The sequence below is a fragment of the Engystomops pustulosus genome, chromosome 10, assembly GCF_040894005.1.
Source record: "Engystomops pustulosus chromosome 10, aEngPut4.maternal, whole genome shotgun sequence".
Taxonomy (NCBI): Eukaryota; Metazoa; Chordata; class Amphibia; order Anura; family Leptodactylidae; genus Engystomops; species Engystomops pustulosus.
The window spans coordinates 7,439,504-7,458,466 of NC_092420.1; the positions used below are offsets into that span (position 1 = coordinate 7,439,504).

Below are 18,963 nucleotides of genomic sequence, written 5' to 3' on the forward strand. Positions count from 1 at the left end.
GTATTGCTGCACAGAGAGGAGAGGAAGCGCACAGGCGGCGTATGGCTGTACAGAGAGGAGAGGAAGCGCACAGGCGGCGTATGGCTGTACAGAGAGGAGAGGAAGCGCACAGGCGGCGTATGGCTGTACAGAGAGGAGAGGAATCGCACAGGCGGCGTATGGCTGTACAGAGAGGAGAGGAATCGCACAGGCGGCGTATGGCTGTACAGCGAGGAGAGGAATCGCACAGGCGGCGTATGGCTGCACAGAGAGGAGAGGAAGCGCACAGGCGGCGTATGGCTGTACAGAGAGGAGAGGAAGCGCACAGTCGGTGTACGGCTGTACAGAGAGGAGAGGAATGGGGAATCACACAGGCGGTGTATGGCTGTACAGCGAGGAGAGGAAGCGCACAGGCGGTGTATGGCTGTACAGCGAGGAGAGGAAGCGCACAGGCGGTGTATGGCTGTACAGCGAGGAGAGGAAGCGCACAGGCGGTGTATGGCTGTACAGAGAGGAGAGGAAGCGCACAGGCGGTGTATGGCTGTACAGAGAGGAGAGGAAGCGCACAGGCGGTGTATGGCTGTACAGAGAGGAGAGGAATGGGGAATCACACAGGCAGGGTATCGGTATACAGACAATGAACAGGATGGAAGTGTAAAGTTATAGCAAATAGAAAATATCTATGACCTTGTTAAGTAGTTTTGCTTTACATAATCTGTACCGATCTGGAATTATACTGTTCAACGCCAATCCATCGCCATGCCCGAGCCACCATCTCCTGTAAAGTCTGCGCAGAAACTGAACAAGTAGCAAAACTCCGGCTGGAAACCAGAAGAATTCTAAGGGCGCAGTCACATGGTGCGTTTTCATTGCATTTTCTAGACACAAATATTAATAGTAATGCAATTAGGCAAATCACCTTTCGCGACCAAAACACACCATGTGACCGCGCCCTAACGGCTGCTTTAGGTGTGATTGGAGTACAGCAGGTGATGCGATTCAGCACAATATGTAACATTATCAGATGCAACAAACAACATAAAAATAAGTATAAAAGTAACATTAAACCCATTATTGCATTTTGACCCCAGATTGAAGTCGGAGCATTGTAACCCCATCACCAGCGCGATTCTCCAGCAGGGATTGTCCTTATTGGTATTTCTTGGCCGGTACACGGGATCGGGCGAGCAGGATTATACCGATGGCAGCCGCGCTCAGCATCAGGGCGATCAGCGGCCGGTAAAACAACCAGCCAGAGGCGATGGTGAGCAGGGAGAGAGAGGTAGCGATGCACACGGCAAACAGCTTCAGGCCCAGGTTGACGAGGTCACGGACAACAGGAAACCAGTCCACTGAAAGGGAAGAAGCAGAGCTGCAGTGTAAAGCATGGCGCAGGGAGCTGGATATCAGTCTACCACAATAGACAATGAAGCTGCATAATAATGTAAGGTAAAGGATTAGGGGGGGAAAACAGAATGCAGCTCCTGATCAAGCTCCAGAGACACTGGAGCTCAGCTGTGTTACCCCATAAGGAGTGTCCTGTATAATCTCCCTAGATCTCACACTCACCTAGTGTATGGATGATCTTTGTCATCAGGCTCACACCTACGAACATCATCAGCCAGCCGGCAGCACGCAGCGCCCAGGTCTTCATGATGTTACTCTGATGCTCTGCGTGGAACATCTCCTGAAAGGTACACAGCACCCAATCACAGTAACCATAAGAATAAGGGAGGATGATACCCACCACTATCTCCCATTCATCATACTGACCTCCGCCGTGTGACTCCCCAGGTACAGGAGCTCCAGTTGGTCTCCAGACTTGGTCTTGTAAGACACCAGTTCTCCTCCTCGCTGCCTCGCTATAATGCTCACCTGTAGGGAAGCAACTTCATTTTATAATAGTCTCAAAAGAGGGATGGACTTCCCCTTTAAGTGTATACACCTACCATTCATCACCCACCCATACAAAGCCGTACAGCTACCGTATATACTCGAGTACAAGCCAACCCGAGTATAAGCCGAGACCCCTAATTTTACCACAAAAAACGATTGACTCGAGTATAAGCCGAGGGTGGGAAATGCATTGGTCACAGACCCCCCCCAGTATATAGCCAACCAGCCCCCTATAGTATACAGCCAGCCCAGCCTGCCCCCAGTAGTATACAGCCTGCCCCCAGTAGTATACAGCCCAGCATTAAAAAAATAATAAACTTATATACTCACCCTCCAGCGGCCCCGATGTGCAGCGCTGCTCCCCCAAAGTCCGCACGGCTCGTCTTCTGGCTTCCGCGCCGTCTTCTTTCTTCTGCAGTGCGCCGCCAACGATCTTCCCCGGCCGGCAGGCGCCTAGTATGATGTGCCACTGCTGACGTCATACTAGGCGCCGCCCGGGGGTAAAACATGGCGGCGCCCAGCAGACATCGGGGGAGCAGCGCTGCACATCGGGGCCACCGGAGGGTGAGTATATAAAGTTTATTATTTTTTAAGTATTTTTTACTTTATATTGACTCGTGTATAAGCCGAGGGGACGTTTTTCAGCACATTTTTTGTGCTGAAAAACTCGGCTTATCGACTAGTATATACGGTAATCTTAATCCCTTTAATACCCAATAAGATACATAATACCCCCCTTAAGTTACCAATGTTCATAATGATAGAGGAAGTTACCGTGTCTATGGATCCGAATGTGGGGCCTCCCATTGAAACTCCAGCGTACCAGAAAGAAATGCGCAAATCCCCCACCTGGTGGAGAAAAAAAAAAACAAACAAAACAAAACATTATTTTGAAACAAAGTTTTTATTTTATTTTTGTTTACCACAAATTATAAAATTAGAAATATGCATTACAAGGTTTCTTTTATTTTGCTGCTGTAGAGTCTGTGTAACTCCTTGACCTAGCGGGTTGTGCCGTTGCTCCTTACACAGAAAGTGGACACAACCAGGAGTTGTCTGCTGTACTATCTCTGTTCTCCATATCCTTTCTCATGGAGTTTGAGGAGCAAAGAGGAGGAACTACATAGAACAGATCACAGAATGGAGATTGGAGGGGAGGGAGGCTGAATTACACAGGTTGTGTATATGTGGAGAGCAAAAGCAGCGCACACAGCTGACTTGGCAAAAAAGTCAGGACTCCCACAAACATTGTATTGTATGGGGAGTAAAGGCAGTGTACTGGCGTACAATTTCAAAAGGAGGAGGTAGAGAGAATCAGAGACTGTAAATGGGTTTACAGAGAGGTGAGAAGACCCAGAAGACTCTGCAGGGTGAGGAAGGGGGATTCCAAAGACTGTGTATATGTGTGCAAAGAAAGAAGGGCATCATAAGCAGATTGTGCAGCTGGAAGGAGAAAGCTCAGAATATGGGTGTATAAAGATATGAAGGAGAGGTGGGGTGCTACTACATTTTTTGTAGGGAGAGGGAATGAAAAAGAAATGAGAGCACACAGGGCAGACTCTGCAAGGAAAGGAAGCAGACACTATACAGATACACACCAGAGTCTGCAGGAAGACAGAGGAGACATTATACAGGCTGTGTATGAGTGTACAGAGAGCGGAGAGCACACACCACAGATTCAGCAGATAGAGGATCAGGGCAATCACATTTGCCATAGTTCAGGACCAGTGAGAATGAATGAAAACTGCAGCCCGAAACCTACTGGCTTGGTCTCCAGTATTCCAGATCATGAGATTCTATGGTACCAGGTACCATCTCTCCACTTACCTCTGGATTCTTGGGATCAGCGCTGTGGTAAAAGTAATTCCCTTCAGTGATGACATCAGCGTGTTGTGGTTTCTTGAACTGAGAAAGACTCAGCTGCTTAAAGGCGTCAATCTTATTAATCAGCCCTGGAGGAAGGGGAGCAGATCAGAAATGCAATAATAATGGAAAGCGGGAGAGGAGAGCGCTGCTCAGGAACAGAACATACATTTACCATCAGGAATCAGACACAATGGGGCTTATTTACTAGGGTCCCGCCGCCGCATTTCAGTTGAGTTTTCCAACATTTTTTGGGGATCGTGCCGCCGGGACAGGTATTTAGAAGGCGATTGTGGCGCACGCGATCGGATTGTGTCGTAATCGCGCCGGCTTTCCGTTGGACAATCCGACGGATTTGGACAAACCGCGGGATTTAACTTCAAAATTGTGTAGAAAGCCAAGCACTTACATACACCGGGAGGAAGATGGTGAACTCTTAGTGAATCGCGTCAGACTGCCTGATCGTCGGACAGTTTGGACCTCGTGAACTCAAGCGGCTGGGTAAGTAAATGTGCCCCAATCTCTTACCTTTAGATAGATAGTAACTTCCAACCTGAACGTCCGCGGCCACTGCAGTGTATGACTCTACCGCCATTGCGCTGGAAAATAAACGTATGTTATAATCATGCTGCCGGCCACTACAGGGTCGGGTTGCACCGATACCAGAATTTTGAGTCCAGTATGATATTTTGAAAAGTATCACGATGCTCCAAACAATATTTTCCAGAAAAGTAAAAAGTATTATCTGAATGTATTGTCTGAAGGTTTAGAAACACAATGCAAATGTCTGGGGCAGCGCACAGCCCGAGCGCATACACGTTTCCGCTGAAACGCAAGCGATCAGTAACAGTCAACCAGTGTTTTGCGAGGAGAGCTTTAGTTTTTATGACAGTTTATTATATATATTGTAAAGGATGTCCTGGTGATGTATCATTAAGGGCTCATTCAGACGGGCATTTTTGATGTCCCTATGCCATCTGGGTTTTTTTTGCAGATAGCATATGGACCTATTGACTCCTATGGTTCTGTTCACATGCCCATTTTTTCGTGTATTCAGACCACAGACCTCCATAGAGGTCAATTGTTAAAAAAAAAAAGGACAAAACAAGGACAACTGAGCAGGGCAAGAAGATTAGAGACCCATCCATTTGTTTTTTGCAGATGTAAAAAACAAAAAAAAAAAAACAGATGACATACAAACGTACATCAAACACGCACATCACATGTCCACATTTTTTGTTGATGCTCAGCGGACATTTCTGTCTGAATGAGCCCTTTATGTGTTTTATACATTTTTATTAATTCAATTTAACTGTATTAATTATATGCTTAAAATAACAATAATGTAGTGATGTAAAGAGAGATTTCTGAGAAGACCCATCTCCATATACCAGTGCATGGAGCTTGTGTAACTTTATGGAAGCTCTAGTGAAGCTCTTAGATACAATCCTCCCATTCACAACCAGTACGTCCACAGCCTAGTGGATAAATCTGTATCTCTATGACAGGTAGAAAGTAGCGGTGGTTAGTTGAACAACATGAACTAATGTAGAGACATTGGGGCAGATTTACTTACCCGGTCCATTCGCGATCGCTACGGTGGATTCGGGTCTTCCGGCGATGCACTAAGGCAGTTCCTCCGATGTCCACTAGGTGTCGCTGCTGTGCTGAATGCACTGGAGTTCACCAAGCCGGGCCGAGTGAAGGTAAGCGTGTGTCCAGCGACATTTTTTTTTTTTTTTTAATGTGGCGGTTTTTCCGAATTCGTCGGGTTTTCGTTCGGCCACGCCCCTCGATTTCCGTCGCATGCATGCCTTTGCCGATGCGACACAATCCGATTGCGTGCGCCAAAAACCCGTGACATTTCAGGAAAAACCGACACAAATCGGAAATATTCGGGTAACACGTCGGGAAAACGCGAATCGGGCCCTTAGTAAATGACCCCCCTTGTGTCATGGGAAGTCCTGGAAGATGTAGAAAAACATCTATGCACAGTTCCCTGAGTGATAGCTCCCTGATGACATGGTCCCTGCTCTACCACTGGCCTGACACAGGATTCCCCAACACATCTATACAAAGGATTCCCTGCCCGACGCCTCCTCTGAGGATTCCCCTGCAGACAGATACTAGGAGTTTGTAGAACAGCAGAAGTCACTCAGTACCAAAAATGACAGAAACCCATTATTGAACAGTTCAGAGTATGAAAGTATCAAACAAGTACCGAGGATTCGATACATTGTGAAACTTTACTAGACCGAGCCACTGTACTGGCCATTGGATCCTATGGGGTTAGCTGTGGGGAAGCGCTCACCTGGGGTTCCGATGGGCGATCTCCCTGTCAAAATGCCGGCTGCTGACAACCTCCGACTTCCATTCAGTGTCTGACAACAAAAACAAATGTGAGACTCAAGAACAAGGAAGCATCACCTTTAAGTCATGGCTTATCACAAGGAAATTAAATGACTAATGATCATAAGGACCCACACACCGATCTAGAGAATAAAAAGGCTACAGAGTTTACTTTTTGATCTGCACAATGGCGCCCCCCTAAACAGCTGGCTGTGCAGGGAGCTGTGCTATCGACCCTTGCCCTGCAGGTGATGGGGGGCGCCACTGTACAATTTGTGCATCACTACTGAATAAGCGCTGTGGCCCCTTCATTATCCGGATTTCTCTGGGTCACCACTTAATCAGCACTGTGGCCCTTTTATTCCAAGGATTATAGGGCCCCAAAGAAATGCCATCCCTTTATTGTAAGGCAATATGCCCATAACTGGACATGTGGCCCATCTATACCATCTATAGTTATGCAGAACATAAAATAATATTGCAAACATTCATACTGAATATGCTCCAATCACATCCAAAGCTGCATAAAAAAATTTCTCAATTATTCACTCCCCAGCTAAACTCTAGGTCCCCAAGGATTGTGTAGACAGCTCTGGGTGTGACTAGAGAAGAAGGCACTGTGATGTGCTAAGTGTTGCTAAAGTAACTCAACATTTTAAGGGACAAATATGAAGAAACTTGTAAGGTTTCTCAACCACTTGGAGCCGGGAGTGTGATACTTAGAGGTTGGGAATGTTACACAAGTTGATGTTCTCCTTTGACACAGTAGAAGAAACTGAGCACAGATGGTTACAGCTCCTAATGTGTCAGGTAGTACTGGTCCACGTGGCCAGGACACCAGACACTACAGCACTCTGAAACATCTCGGTTCCAGCTGGTGATGACAACATTAGAAAAATACAGTCTGCATATAGAATATATCAAAATATAAAGGGAAAGTAAACTCAAAGACCGGCTGCCATGACAGATCAGGATACAGTGGGTGGATACTCACTATACGTGTATCTAGTCTCCGTTTTCTTCTCTCCCCCTTCTTCGTATTCCCTGTAGATCAAGAACACACAGTACGGGCCACATTTATCAAAGTGTTTGCACCAGTTTTGACTTTGCAATGAATAAAACACGTAAATGTAGACTGGAGGGTGTCCTCACACTGCTGTGTTCTGTGCATTAAGCTGCTCTATGCCCCATTTACAATGCAATGAGTAAAAGATGACTCAGGTTACTAGTTAAATACTACAACAGTCATGCAGAGCAGAGGGAAGATGCTGTGGATCAGTTCAATGCAGAAAACACAGAGCACAGCAGTGTGAGGACACTAAGAACCTGGAACATAAAACCACTGTAGTCTTGTATGAGCAAATCTGCTGAAAGTTTAACAGGAGGCACCACGTCAGCACTAGAACAACTCTTAAGATCCTAATATACACAATCTGTGCCAAGGCAGCGCTGCGGGGTAAAGGAAGCCAATGAATGTTTGCCTAACTCATCTACACAACCACCATTGGCACACGGCCAGCGCTTAGAAGTATCCCCTGGATTATACGGATGGATTATGAAGTTATAGGATTGTAATTTCACAACTTTCCCGGAATCATGAAAAGAAAAAAACTGCAGATTGAAAGTTCTGGATGTATGAAAAACTTGGTGATCAGACATGTGTGACGTGTCCATGTAGTCACCCAGCTTTCCCACAAAGCTCCAGTCCATGATATAGACAATACTTACTTGGATTCCTCATGCTCCACCCACTGGTACATCTCCACCTGGCGCTTCAGCTGCACACAGTGCATGGAAACCCCATAGTTTGGGTCAAAAAGTGGCTGAAAAGAAAGAAACAAATGAACATCACAGAGAGTAGTAGAAGAATCTTGTAATGAATATGCTACAATGTTTCAGTCTGGAGTGCAAGCTCTAACATAGGATTGTCCAGACTGGCTACAAATGTAACAAACCCTCAGCTGTGAAAAGTCTAAGGTCTCCACAATCAATGTATTTTTTTTTGTAGCAACACATAATGACATTAGTGAGGCATAAGGTGCAGCATGCCTCATACTTAAAGGGGTATCAGTTCAAACTGGAATATGGTCACCACCTAGTGGGCACCCACCATCACTGCATGTTCTCTGCACAGCGGGGACTTCATAAGTTAAACGATGATTCAACTGAAGCGACGCCCTGTAAAATTGGCAGAGTGCGCAGCTTGTAAAAGTATGGTAGGAGTGATGTGTGCTGCTATACGTGAGATTCTACATACACATGGCGCAAACCTGCCGCACACCACCAAGGAATTCCAGTGTACTATAGACACAAGCCCACACATGTCCCCACATACAATCCCCCACACTGACCTTCGATGTCTGCAGGGGTCCGGCCAAGTGCAACAATTTTCCTTCATTTATAGGGTCCACCCGCTGGATATTTCCAATAGGAACCACAACTGACAGCCCCTCATCCAGAGACAATGATGTCTGTACCGCCCGACCCTGTAATAGCAACACATATTGTCACTGTGCACATCCTGTATTATACTCCAGAGCTGCACTCACTATTCTGCTGCTGGTGCAGTCACTGTGTACATACATGACATTACTTATCCTGTACTGGTCCTGAGTTACACCCTGTATTATACTCCAGAGCTGCACTCACTATTCTGCTGCTGGTGCAGTCACTGTGTACATACATGACATTACTTATCCTGTACTGATCCTGAGTTACATCCTGTATTATACCCCAGAGCTGCACTCACTATTCTGCTGCTGGTACAGTCACTGTGTACATACATGACATTACTTATCCTGTACTGATCCTGAGTTACATCCTGTATTATACTCCAGAGCTGCACTCACTATTCTGCTGCTGGTGCAGTCACTGTGTACATACATGACATTACTTATCCTGTACTGATCCTGAGTTACATCCTGTATTATACTCCAGAGCTGCACTCACTATTCTGCTGCTGGTGCAGTCACTGTGTACATACATGACATTACTTATCCTGTACTGATCCTGAGTTACATCCTGTATTATACTCCAGAGCTGCACTCACTATTCTGCTGCTGGTGCAGTCACTGTGTACATACATTGCATTACTTATTCTGTACTGATCCTGAGTTACATCCTGTATTATATTCCAGAGCTGCACTCACTATCCTGCTGCTGGTGCAGTCACTGTGTACATACATGACATTACTTATCCTGTACTGATCCTGAGTTACATCCTGTATTATACTCCAGAGCTGCACTCACTATTCTGCTGCTGGTGCAGTCACTGTGTACATACATGACATTACTTATCCTGTACTGATCCTGAGTTACATCCTGTATTATACTCCAGAGCTGCACTCACTATTCTGCTGCTGGTGCAGTCACTGTGTACATACATTGCATTACTTATTCTGTACTGATCCTGAGTTACATCCTGTATTATATTCCAGAGCTGCACTCACTATCCTGCTGCTGGTGCAGTCACTGTGTACATACATGACATTACTTATCCTGTACTGATCCTGAGTTATATCCTGCATTATACTCCCGAGCTGCACTCACTATTCTGCTGCTGGTGCAGTCACTGTGTACATACATGACATTACTTATCCTGTACTGATCCTGAGTTACATCCTGTATTATACTCCAGAGCTGCACTCACTATTCTGCTGCTGGTGCAGTCACTGTGTACATACATGACATTACTTATCCTGTACTGATCCTGAGTTACATCCTGTATTATACTCCAGAGCTGCACTCACTATCCTGCTGCTGGTGCAGTCACTGTGTACATACATGATATTACTTATCCTGAGTTATATCCTGCATTATACTCCAGAGCTGCACTCACTATTCTGCTGTTGGAGTCACTGCGTAACTTGTGATCATCCATAGTCCAATATATTCTCACCTCATTAGTGAACAGGAGATAAAAGGACAAGGTAAAGGCTATTAGGCCGACCAGCATACCCCCGGCTGTATCACTTAGGCGCTGGAGAAACCCCGGGGCTGGTTCACTTCTGAATGTTGTGTGTTCTCTGGAGGAATCTGAATGCTGGAAAAAAAAGTGGAAAGTGAACAGATGCATCTATAACCACCATGGGCAAGACAAATCAATGCTATATGTATATATCGATTTCATCACATTAGATAATTTGGTACAATCGTATCCCATTCTCTGTCAACTTAAAGGGCATCCACCACAAGGATGAAGGACTGTATGCAAATGAGCCTGAGGGGCCCAGGCTCCATCGGTGTTAATGGAGCCTAAAGCCCCTCAGGCTCATTTGCCTTCATCCTTGTAGTAGATGCCCTTTAAAGGAGTTTGCCCATGAAAGATAATTTTCAAATTTCATTTTTAACCCCTTAATTACTCAGTTACAATGTAACTCAGTATTATTTGTGTTTTAGCTCCAATCACTCAGTTATGGTCAGTGTAAGATCCCAGAGTGTGAGTGGGGACTCTCTAACCAGACATGATTCCTCTGTGCTATGAGATGCTGTGTGCTGACAATGTGCTTAGGTTATCAGGGTACAGGTTTATCTACACTTACATTTAACTTCTGAACATTCACTAGTGCCCGACACATAGAAAGAGAGATGAGACAGATCAGAAATGAGATTCATGAAATGCATATTACACACAATGACATTCTCCCCTCTGCTATTACAGCCATTACATACAGTCACATCCACTATATGCCCCCCTTCCTCTCCCCTGGATAAAGATCTTATCTTCCTGTAGCTTTACTCTCCTCACACGCTGGCAGGAAGTCTGTGTGTGTGTGTGAGCTCATCCTGGAATGCAAGGGGAGGGGCTGGAGGCAGAGAGAAGCTCAGTGCAGCGTCAGACAGGAGAACCATATGCCTGCCGACCCTAAAGTCAGAAGTTCCAGGTTTGGGTCCAACCAAAATTGTGTACACCAGGACTGATAGAGAAAAACTGGAATTATATCTGTGAAATGCTGTATAAAGTGAATAAAAGAAAGTGTTATTTTTTTATCCTGAGTATATATAAGAATCTTTTCTTTGTGGGAATATCCCTTTAACAGATCTTCAGGTCAGATGTGATAGTTTGTTACAAAATATCTGTCTAGAGTATAGTGTGGACTGGATCAAACTGTAACAAACCCTCAGCAGTGAAATATGTTTGTACTGTAAACGTTTCTACCCTGAGTATGTAAACATATGTTCTCGCAAATAACTGAGACCTTTCACGAGTTGCTGGATTATCACAGCTCAGGGTTTGTTACAAATTCATTCACTTTAGATCATTCTGTGAGACCTAAACTCATCTTCCTTGCAACATTTGTTACAATGTATTAGTCCAGCATTCAGGCTAATTACCCCACAGAGGATTTTCTAGACTGCACGGACCCATAAGGAACCCTCAACTGAAATATTTTCTGTACAATTACTAACAGACCTATGATGAGGACCTGGCTTCTCACAGATGAGGGTTTGTTACAATTGTATCCACGCTAGGGAATCCTCTGCGAAGCTGCAGACTGATGCATTGTAAGAAACCCTAAATCATACTGTCACAGATCATTTTTAGACTGGATGCAACTGTGACAAAACTTCAGCTATGCTAAGTATCAACTTTTAATGGAGGTGCAGAACAATAAGTAAGAGCATAAAATGTTGTAACATTCCTTTACATACTGTTGCATTAGTTCTACAGCATATGGCAAGCAGAGGTACTACCATATGTGTTGTGGCATTACTCACTTGTTTGGCCATGTTCAGAGCTGGGTTGCGGACACTAGAGGAGCAGGATATCACTCAGGGGTCCCGGGCTCACACGTCTCCCCTCTTCTTGCAACCTCTCACTTCTTGCCAGCTCCTCTTTCTCTTACAAAGTTACCTCCCTGTCCCAAAACACATCGGCGCATGCGCCGTAGTCCAAGCCGCGCTATGCACCATGGGAGATGTAGTTTTATCTAGTTAACGGGTATATACGTAATTTTTCTAAATATTTCTTAGTCGAATTTGGTTCAAATGAAGAATAAGATGTGACTGGATTTATTATAAGTCGAGTCTCTTCTGTAATTACTATTATTGGAACAGGCAACGCCATGGCCAGTCCCGCAGGGGGCTTTGCCGTTTCCAGTGTCGCTCTGCGTGACGTCATCGGCGTGCGCGGTGCCGGGCACAGTGTGAGAGAGCTGCAGCCATGTCCTACTGCAGGCAAGAGGGTAAGGAAGGGCACGAGGGGCCCCTGGGGCGCTGCGGGGAGCCGGGCAGGGGGCGCCAGCCGGAGAAATGATTAGTGGAGGGCAGATAAGGGGGGACAGGAGAGAAGCTGAAGTCTAAAGCATGGAAGACAGGGGCACTAGAGGGGGTGATACATTTCAAGGGCAACTCCAGACATTGCTGAAATCAGACCTCCTCTGTGGTTATCATTGAAACTCATCATTATTCTAAATGCATTTACCAAAATATCGTTCTTATTTTAAATACATGTCACATCATGTTTCAGGGGGAGCAGCAGTTTATAGCCAGACCTCGAGATAAGTCATCACAGGAACCCCCCCCCCCCCATCCTGATAATTAGGGGTCCCCATTTGTATGGAGCAGTGATTGCTCTTGTAGCATCATTCAGTCGCTATGGCTCACGCCATCTTTGGTGCCAGTCCCATTGGCTTGGAGTGGAGGGCTGCCACATGTATGACTGTGGTACCGACTGACACTCCTCTCTGGATCGCATTAAAGAAAATTAAAATGGATAATAAACAGAAAGTAAAGTGACACTTCTAAGGAAATTCTGGGACCGCGCCTCCCTGAAGTCCCACTCGTTATAGAGCAGGTGAGGGGAACTCTTAATCGGCACCCCTGCAGTCAGACATCTACCCCCTATCCACAGGAATAACACATCTTCTTTTCTCAGCTGAGGGTTTGCAACATTATAGCTAAAATTTTAGGCACCACTCTGTGTCATTAAGCTCCTGACCCCAGATTGATGCATTTTACCTTCACTAATATATTGTGTGGGCAAAAGAAAGAGTATTCTCTACGTGCAAAACATAATGTATCTTCTCAACTGCAAGTAACTAGGAATGTTCACAGAAAGCAGAGATCTTTAATAAGGGCAGGGATTGACTTGTCCAGCACAGAGAGAGATAACAAATGTGATTAGTCTTTTTCTAACTCGTATTGTAATTTTTCCAGGAAAGGACAAGATAATCTTTGTAACCAAAGAAGATCATGCAACGCCGAGCAGTGCGGAGCTCATCCCTGATGACCCCAACGACCCTTACGAGGATCACGGTGAGTGATGCCTATTATACAAGGTGCGGGGTGTTTAATGTCCAGTGCAGTAAAGCAAAAAAGAACCTAAATATAATTTATACTGCATTCTCTAGATCACTGATTGCTGTCAGTGACTTGGTACATTTTAGCTTACGCCCAAACACTTTGAGGGACATTTATCAGGACTCATACACCAGTTTTTCATGGCAGCACCAACCAGAGCAAGGGATCCGCCCTCAGGGACAGGAAGCCTGAGCCAAATAACGCACTCCTCCCATCTTGGCTCAGTGGTTTCCTGTCCTGGACGGGTCTTGATTGGACCCATGGGGTCCATTTGAATATGTTGTTTTCTTTATTTTTTCACCCAGGACTGCTAGTTGGCAGTCTTTTCTAATAATGAAACTATCCCGGGTGTTGCCACTATTTACCCTGGGCCCTCAGGGGCTCCCCCTCATCTCTGGTTTGTAAAGAGGGGAGCCATTCAAGACTGACATAGCGCTCAGGTCTTGTTGAGATTGCTGTTGCGTGCGCGCTGTGCCTGAACGCCGGAATCGGAAGTGACAATTGTACTGCAAGGTCGCTTCTGTTTTTTGGCTGAAGCACGCAATATATCCAGAAGGAGGTCAGGGGATTGTAGTACTCCTCCTGGGTTACAAAAAAGTTTATATATGTAAAAGTTTACATACATATAGCGCTAGCCCACAATGGCCAGTAACGTGTGATTTCGGAAGTGGGCGTGGCTAACAACATCACACGCAATATCTAAAAACCTGGCACTGCATCCATGGTGTTGCTAACCACGCTATAGATGGCTTCTGAAAGGAATAATGCTCCTGATCCACCAAGAACCCCGATTCCGGTAACTTGTGAGTGGAAAAAAGGAATTTTTGTTTAACTTAATTTGTTACCGAGGTTAGTTTTAAATAATTTTTAGGGGTAAGAGCGATTAAGCTGCCCTTAGAGCAGTGAAGAGGAAGTAATCACCTTGACCTAGACTCTACATCCTCTTGGGGGATTGACGTCTCTATTACTAAGATGTCTCGTGGATCTTCCCTTCTATGATAAAGGGTTATTAAAAGATCCCATTGAAGAAGGCAGAGCTGTTTCTTAAAAAATCCTGGTAATCTTCCACAGCCGCCTTCATACCTATTGTGGCGGCGGCTTGTGATACCCGTTCAATTTTGATGCGGTTTAATCAACTAGGGGGAAATATAGAAAGTAAAGTCCCAAGAGAAGTCTTAAAGGTAACCTACCACTTGAATTGATGCATTATGAACCACACATACCTTGAGAATGCTGCAGCTACACTGATGCTGAAACATATCTTGTTTAATCCCTGAGCTGAGTGGTTTTGCTTGAAACAATTATAAAATTATGATAATGAAGCTCTGTCGCTTCTGTGCCCCATTTTGGCCATGTTGTGCCTGGTTTTCCAGGGATTTGGCAAAAGCAGATCCATGGATCCTACCAGAAACAAAAGACTTACTATACCAGGGTCCTTTTTATCATCCTGATGTGAAAAATCTTCATCTCACGGCATGGCTATTGAAAGGCTTCAAAGGTGATCAGTAGTAGGTGATAGTAGAAAGCCTTTATAGAGAATGTATATAATGGGATTGCTTCATTAGTGATTTCCTAATGTTGCTTGTGAGTTTAAGAGATTTAGGGGACACATGTGGATTAAATGCTCCTGAAGGCTCAGAACAACAAATCTTGAATCTAAAATCATTGGGATGGTACTTTGCAGCGTTATCCACACTTTTAGTGTCCTGCTGCATGATGAAAGTGTAATGTAACTGCAGTTTGCATTTCCGCCTTTTGCCTCCAGGGGACAGTATTAGGCCACCGTTAAATTCTTCGGTGGCGCAGACCCACACAGCTCGCCCTCGGCTGACTTGGCACCAGTGTCCGGTCTAAAATGACTCATTGGACGTTTGTGTATCCAGACTGAGCAGATTGTAAAAAAAAATTAAATAAAGTATTTGCTGCAAAGAGTTAAATTTGAATTGGACCCTGATCCAAAAACCAGATTATACCATGGTGCAGAGTCAGCGGATGTCTCAAAGCATGTCCTAGTGTGCAGAGTACCCCTGGATTATCTGTACGAGTTCATTAAAGGGGATGGGGGGCACAGGATAGTTAGTTCTATGGGGGGGGGGGGGGGTGTATGAGGTTGAATCCACAGTCCCAGTAATTGGGGGGAGACCCATGTTGACTTCTAGTCCAGACTTCCAGTGCCTTGTGTTATGCAGGCATTTCAGGCTTCAGCTTCTCAGTCATGTCTGTTCTACAGCAACAGCTGTTCTGGAACTACAGGTTCCAGCATTCGTTTATGGAGCTGGAGACTATATGCTGCCGGCACAGGATTTGGTATCGCAGAGAAAGAGGCCAAGTGATTCCAGATCACAAATATACAGGCCCTCGCTATGTATAGCGTGATTGACCACATTCACCATACAGGCAGCCAGGTACTGTCCCTGGAGAGGTGGGTAATCAGACCTCTGTGTATGTTAGTTGCAGCAGGAGTGTGATATACAGATTTTTATTCTAGGATTGTATCTTCTCCTGTCCAGTGTCCTCACACTGCTGTGCTCTCTGCAGCCATTGTTATGTATGTGTAATCATACCTTTTGTATGTTGTTAGTAGTGATACATCTGCTGACAGATTCCTTTAAACTGTAGAATATTGTATATGATCTTACTTTTCCTTTTGTCTTGCAGTTACTGTATATACATTGTATGTTATTTGGGTGCTGAGGCATTGGTTACATCATCAGTGACCAGCCATCCTGTTGGGGTACTGCTCCCAACGGTGACGTTTGGGTTTTGAAGGGTTAATGCCATACATCATTGGCTGACTGCTCCTGAAAGAACTGGTGTAGCAGACGGGCAGCAGCTGGCAGCGAGGCATGAATAGTCGGATTCATCCTGCTTGTCACTCGTATAAATGAAGAAGGGGGGGTCTGCAGGGTGGTAGATATTGTCTAAAGCTGCCACTGACCTCGAAAAGATTAAAACCGTGTCCTGCCGTTACACAGAGTGCTGGATGTGTGTACACGGCGCTGAGGATTATGTCACCAGCAACCTTAACCATGGGTCAGGGGAATTACTAGAGGGGATGGATAACATGTGGGCGGGTGATACCCTGACCTCCTGGAGGCACAGAAGCAGCACCAGGATGCCTGCTGTCCTTCTAATGTTCACTATATACTGACACGGTGTAAACACAGGGGTGGGGACACATTCTCTTCTTAAAGGGCACTGCATATTCCAAAAACAGCAGCACCCCAAGGTATTGCAACTGCAGTGAAGTGCATGACGTTGCACTTAATACCAAATATAACCTAAAGAAAGGTGTGGCAGCTAGATTTTGCATATAGAGGACAACCCCTTTAAATCTGCAGGGATTGGAGCTGACTAGAGTTCAGAGTCTCCCAGGTCCTGAATAGTTTTTGCCTTTTACACTCAGGTCTTTAGAAGATGGGAATACATAAGGGGTGTCCCTCCTTACCAGGACTGTGGAGTCTGTGAGCCAAACTTCTGACACCCCTGAGCAGTATGACATTGAGGCCCTTGGACCAATAAATGTTGCTCACCCCTGGCCTAGATCCTTAGATCAGGAATAGAACAGACATAAAGGAAATAATTTTATAATCTATTGTATGTTTTTAGAGTTTATCACAAACTTCACAGCCCTGGCACAAGCCCCGTCCATAGGATAAAGACCAACTGCTGGGGCCCCATTCAGCACTGCTACATCTAAGCTGGGGGGGGGGGGGGGGTTTGTTACTATGTCTGACTTTTTTTTTTCTTTCCCCAAAGGTTTGATTCTCCCAAATGGGGACATTAACTGGAACTGTCCGTGTCTGGGGGGAATGGCCAGTGGTCCATGTGGGGAGCAGTTTAAGGCGGCCTTCTCCTGTTTCCATTACAGCCAGGAGGAGGTGAAGGGCTCAGACTGCCTGGAGCAGTTTCGGGGGATGCAGGAGTGTATGCAGAAGTACCCCGACCTCTACCCCCAGGAAGACGATGACGAGGACAGCAAAGACCAGCAGAGCCCGGAACCAGCACCTACAGAGGCTGCGCCCACTGTGACGGAGGAGACCTCCAGCTAATGCAAGGGAAGGGGGCCCTGCCTCTCAGATTTTACCACCCCCTGTTCTATGGACCTCGTCATCCAGAGCTGCCCCTCTGCCACCTCCTCCACATGTTCTAATAGCTGGAGACCACTGCTAATCCTTAAAGAGCATCTCCCCTTTAAGAAAAAGTTCCAGTTCTCGCTACAGGCAAAGCTGCGTCGCAATTCATATGGTCACCTGATCTACTTTATCTGATCCTATATCATTGTATGACTAGTTAGATATGCCATGTACGGGTTTGGGAAAGCTGGGTGAAAGTGACAGTGGCTATGTTGGCCATCACCCGTCTTTTCCAGAAAGGGATATAACTAGAATCACTCTAAGGGATTATTTATGTGTCGTTCAGGGATCAATTGTAAGGATTTCATGTTACTTTCCACGATCCCAGGTCGCTCCTCGCTGTCTTTTCTGTAGTCACCTATGGAGTACGGACGATATTTGTAGAGGAGCAGACGGCGCCCCCTTGTGCCTCACTCCTGCCCCTGCTGCCTCCTCCTCCTGAATGCACTGAATCTACCAGACTCCTTATCTGTGTCTGACTGCAGAATATTCAATCTTTTTACCTTCTTGCAAGATTCACAGATATGTTGTGTTTTCCGCTAAGCTACAGACTCTGGCAGGTGCAGAACCACAACTCCCAGCATGTCCTGACAGTTTAAGGGAGGTGTATGCTGGAAGTCGTAGTTTAGCAACCACTGGGGCACCACAGGGTCGTGTTGTCACACCGTTATGTACTTGGAGGACTTGCCTTAATATTTGGACCTTTCAAAATATACCTTGTTTTGATTCCATACGTTTTCAAGATCTCTGCTTGCTTTCATATTCCTTAACTTGCTGCATAATTCATCTTACAGGGAAGGGTTTGCTACAGTTGCATTCAGTCTCATGAGCAGCAGAATCTGTGGCTGAGGTTTGTGTCTGGGATCCTGCCTGAGACATTGTATCTTATACATTGTTGTAGCTGATGATGTCATCAGGTGTATCCCAACCTGTTAAGCGATGATGTGTCACTGGGAGATGTGGGACCCCCACCAATAATGACCAGTGGTGCAGGAGATTGCAGTATATCACCATTCACCTTAATGTGGTCAGGATGGCGAGGAGGTACTAGGGTGCGCTGTGCAGACCTTTCATTTTGGGAGTCCATGGGTCTACACATACCATCACCCCCTATAAAATGTCAGTTATTTAATGAAACCCTTTAGATACAACTGATGCTGAGGGTGTGAGATGTCAAGTGCCACTCTGTATCCAAGCTTTTCATGAACTGTATCTAATGCTATCCGGTGTCGATACTGTCCATTGAACTGTGTATATAATCCAATTTTGTGTGATACTGCCTGCTAATTAAACGGTCATTAAATGCATGGCTCTGTAGACGTATGCAAAATAGGCTTAAATATATTCGCTCAGAGTATCACACATGATAGGATCAGATACACAGCTCTGCAGACGGTATCACATAGGATAGGATTAGATACACAGCTCTGTAGTCGGT

General features: G+C 45.5%; 2 protein-coding genes across 3 annotated transcripts; one reads left to right on the forward strand and one right to left on the reverse strand.

Moving 5' to 3' along the window:
* Nucleotides 1–1,030: 1,030 nt before the first annotated feature.
* TMEM43 (transmembrane protein 43) lies at nt 1,031–12,174 on the reverse strand. Its single transcript, XM_072128090.1, has 12 exons — nt 11,806–12,174; nt 9,986–10,129; nt 8,439–8,573; nt 7,816–7,910; nt 7,082–7,131; nt 6,050–6,119; nt 4,267–4,337; nt 3,703–3,827; nt 2,650–2,724; nt 1,753–1,854; nt 1,549–1,666; nt 1,031–1,331 (listed from the first exon to the last, which is right to left on the reverse strand). Exons 1-12 carry the CDS (start codon nt 11,815–11,817, stop codon nt 1,129–1,131), a joined length of 1,200 nt encoding a protein of 399 aa, XP_071984191.1. The 5' UTR covers nt 11,818–12,174; the 3' UTR covers nt 1,031–1,128.
* CHCHD4 (coiled-coil-helix-coiled-coil-helix domain containing 4) lies at nt 12,133–18,258 on the forward strand. Of its 2 annotated transcripts, none has more exons than XM_072128092.1 (3): nt 12,133–12,272; nt 13,246–13,344; nt 17,149–18,258. In XM_072128092.1, the coding sequence occupies exons 1-3, from the start codon at nt 12,251–12,253 to the stop codon at nt 17,439–17,441; spliced, it is 414 nt and encodes a 137-aa protein (XP_071984193.1). In that variant the 5' UTR covers nt 12,133–12,250; the 3' UTR covers nt 17,442–18,258. The 2 variants fall into 2 exon arrangements, with proteins under 2 accessions (XP_071984193.1, XP_071984192.1); XM_072128091.1 differs by lacking the exon at nt 12,133–12,272 and adding an exon at nt 12,354–12,472.
* The last annotated feature ends 705 nt before the right edge of the window (nt 18,259–18,963 follow it).

What these genes read in the sequence shown, in the direction of transcription:
- TMEM43 (XM_072128090.1), bottom strand. An exon ending in ATCTCCTGTTCACTAATGAG is followed by an intron (nt 8,574 to 9,985) that starts GTGAGAATATAT and finishes TTGCTATTACAG; the next exon opens with GGTCGGGCGGTACAGACATC. An exon ending in TGGGGAGTCACACGGCGGAG is followed by an intron (nt 1,667 to 1,752) that starts GTCAGTATGATG and finishes TGTACCTTTCAG; the next exon opens with GAGATGTTCCACGCAGAGCA.
- CHCHD4 (XM_072128091.1), top strand. Translation starts at nt 12,394, where the DNA reads ATGGAAGACAGGGGCACTAGAGGGGGTGATACATTTCAAGGGCAACTC. An exon ending in GAAATCAGACCTCCTCTGTG is followed by an intron (nt 12,473 to 13,245) that starts GTTATCATTGAA and finishes TAATTTTTCCAG; the next exon opens with GAAAGGACAAGATAATCTTT. An exon ending in CGACCCTTACGAGGATCACG is followed by an intron (nt 13,345 to 17,148) that starts GTGAGTGATGCC and finishes CTTTCCCCAAAG; the next exon opens with GTTTGATTCTCCCAAATGGG.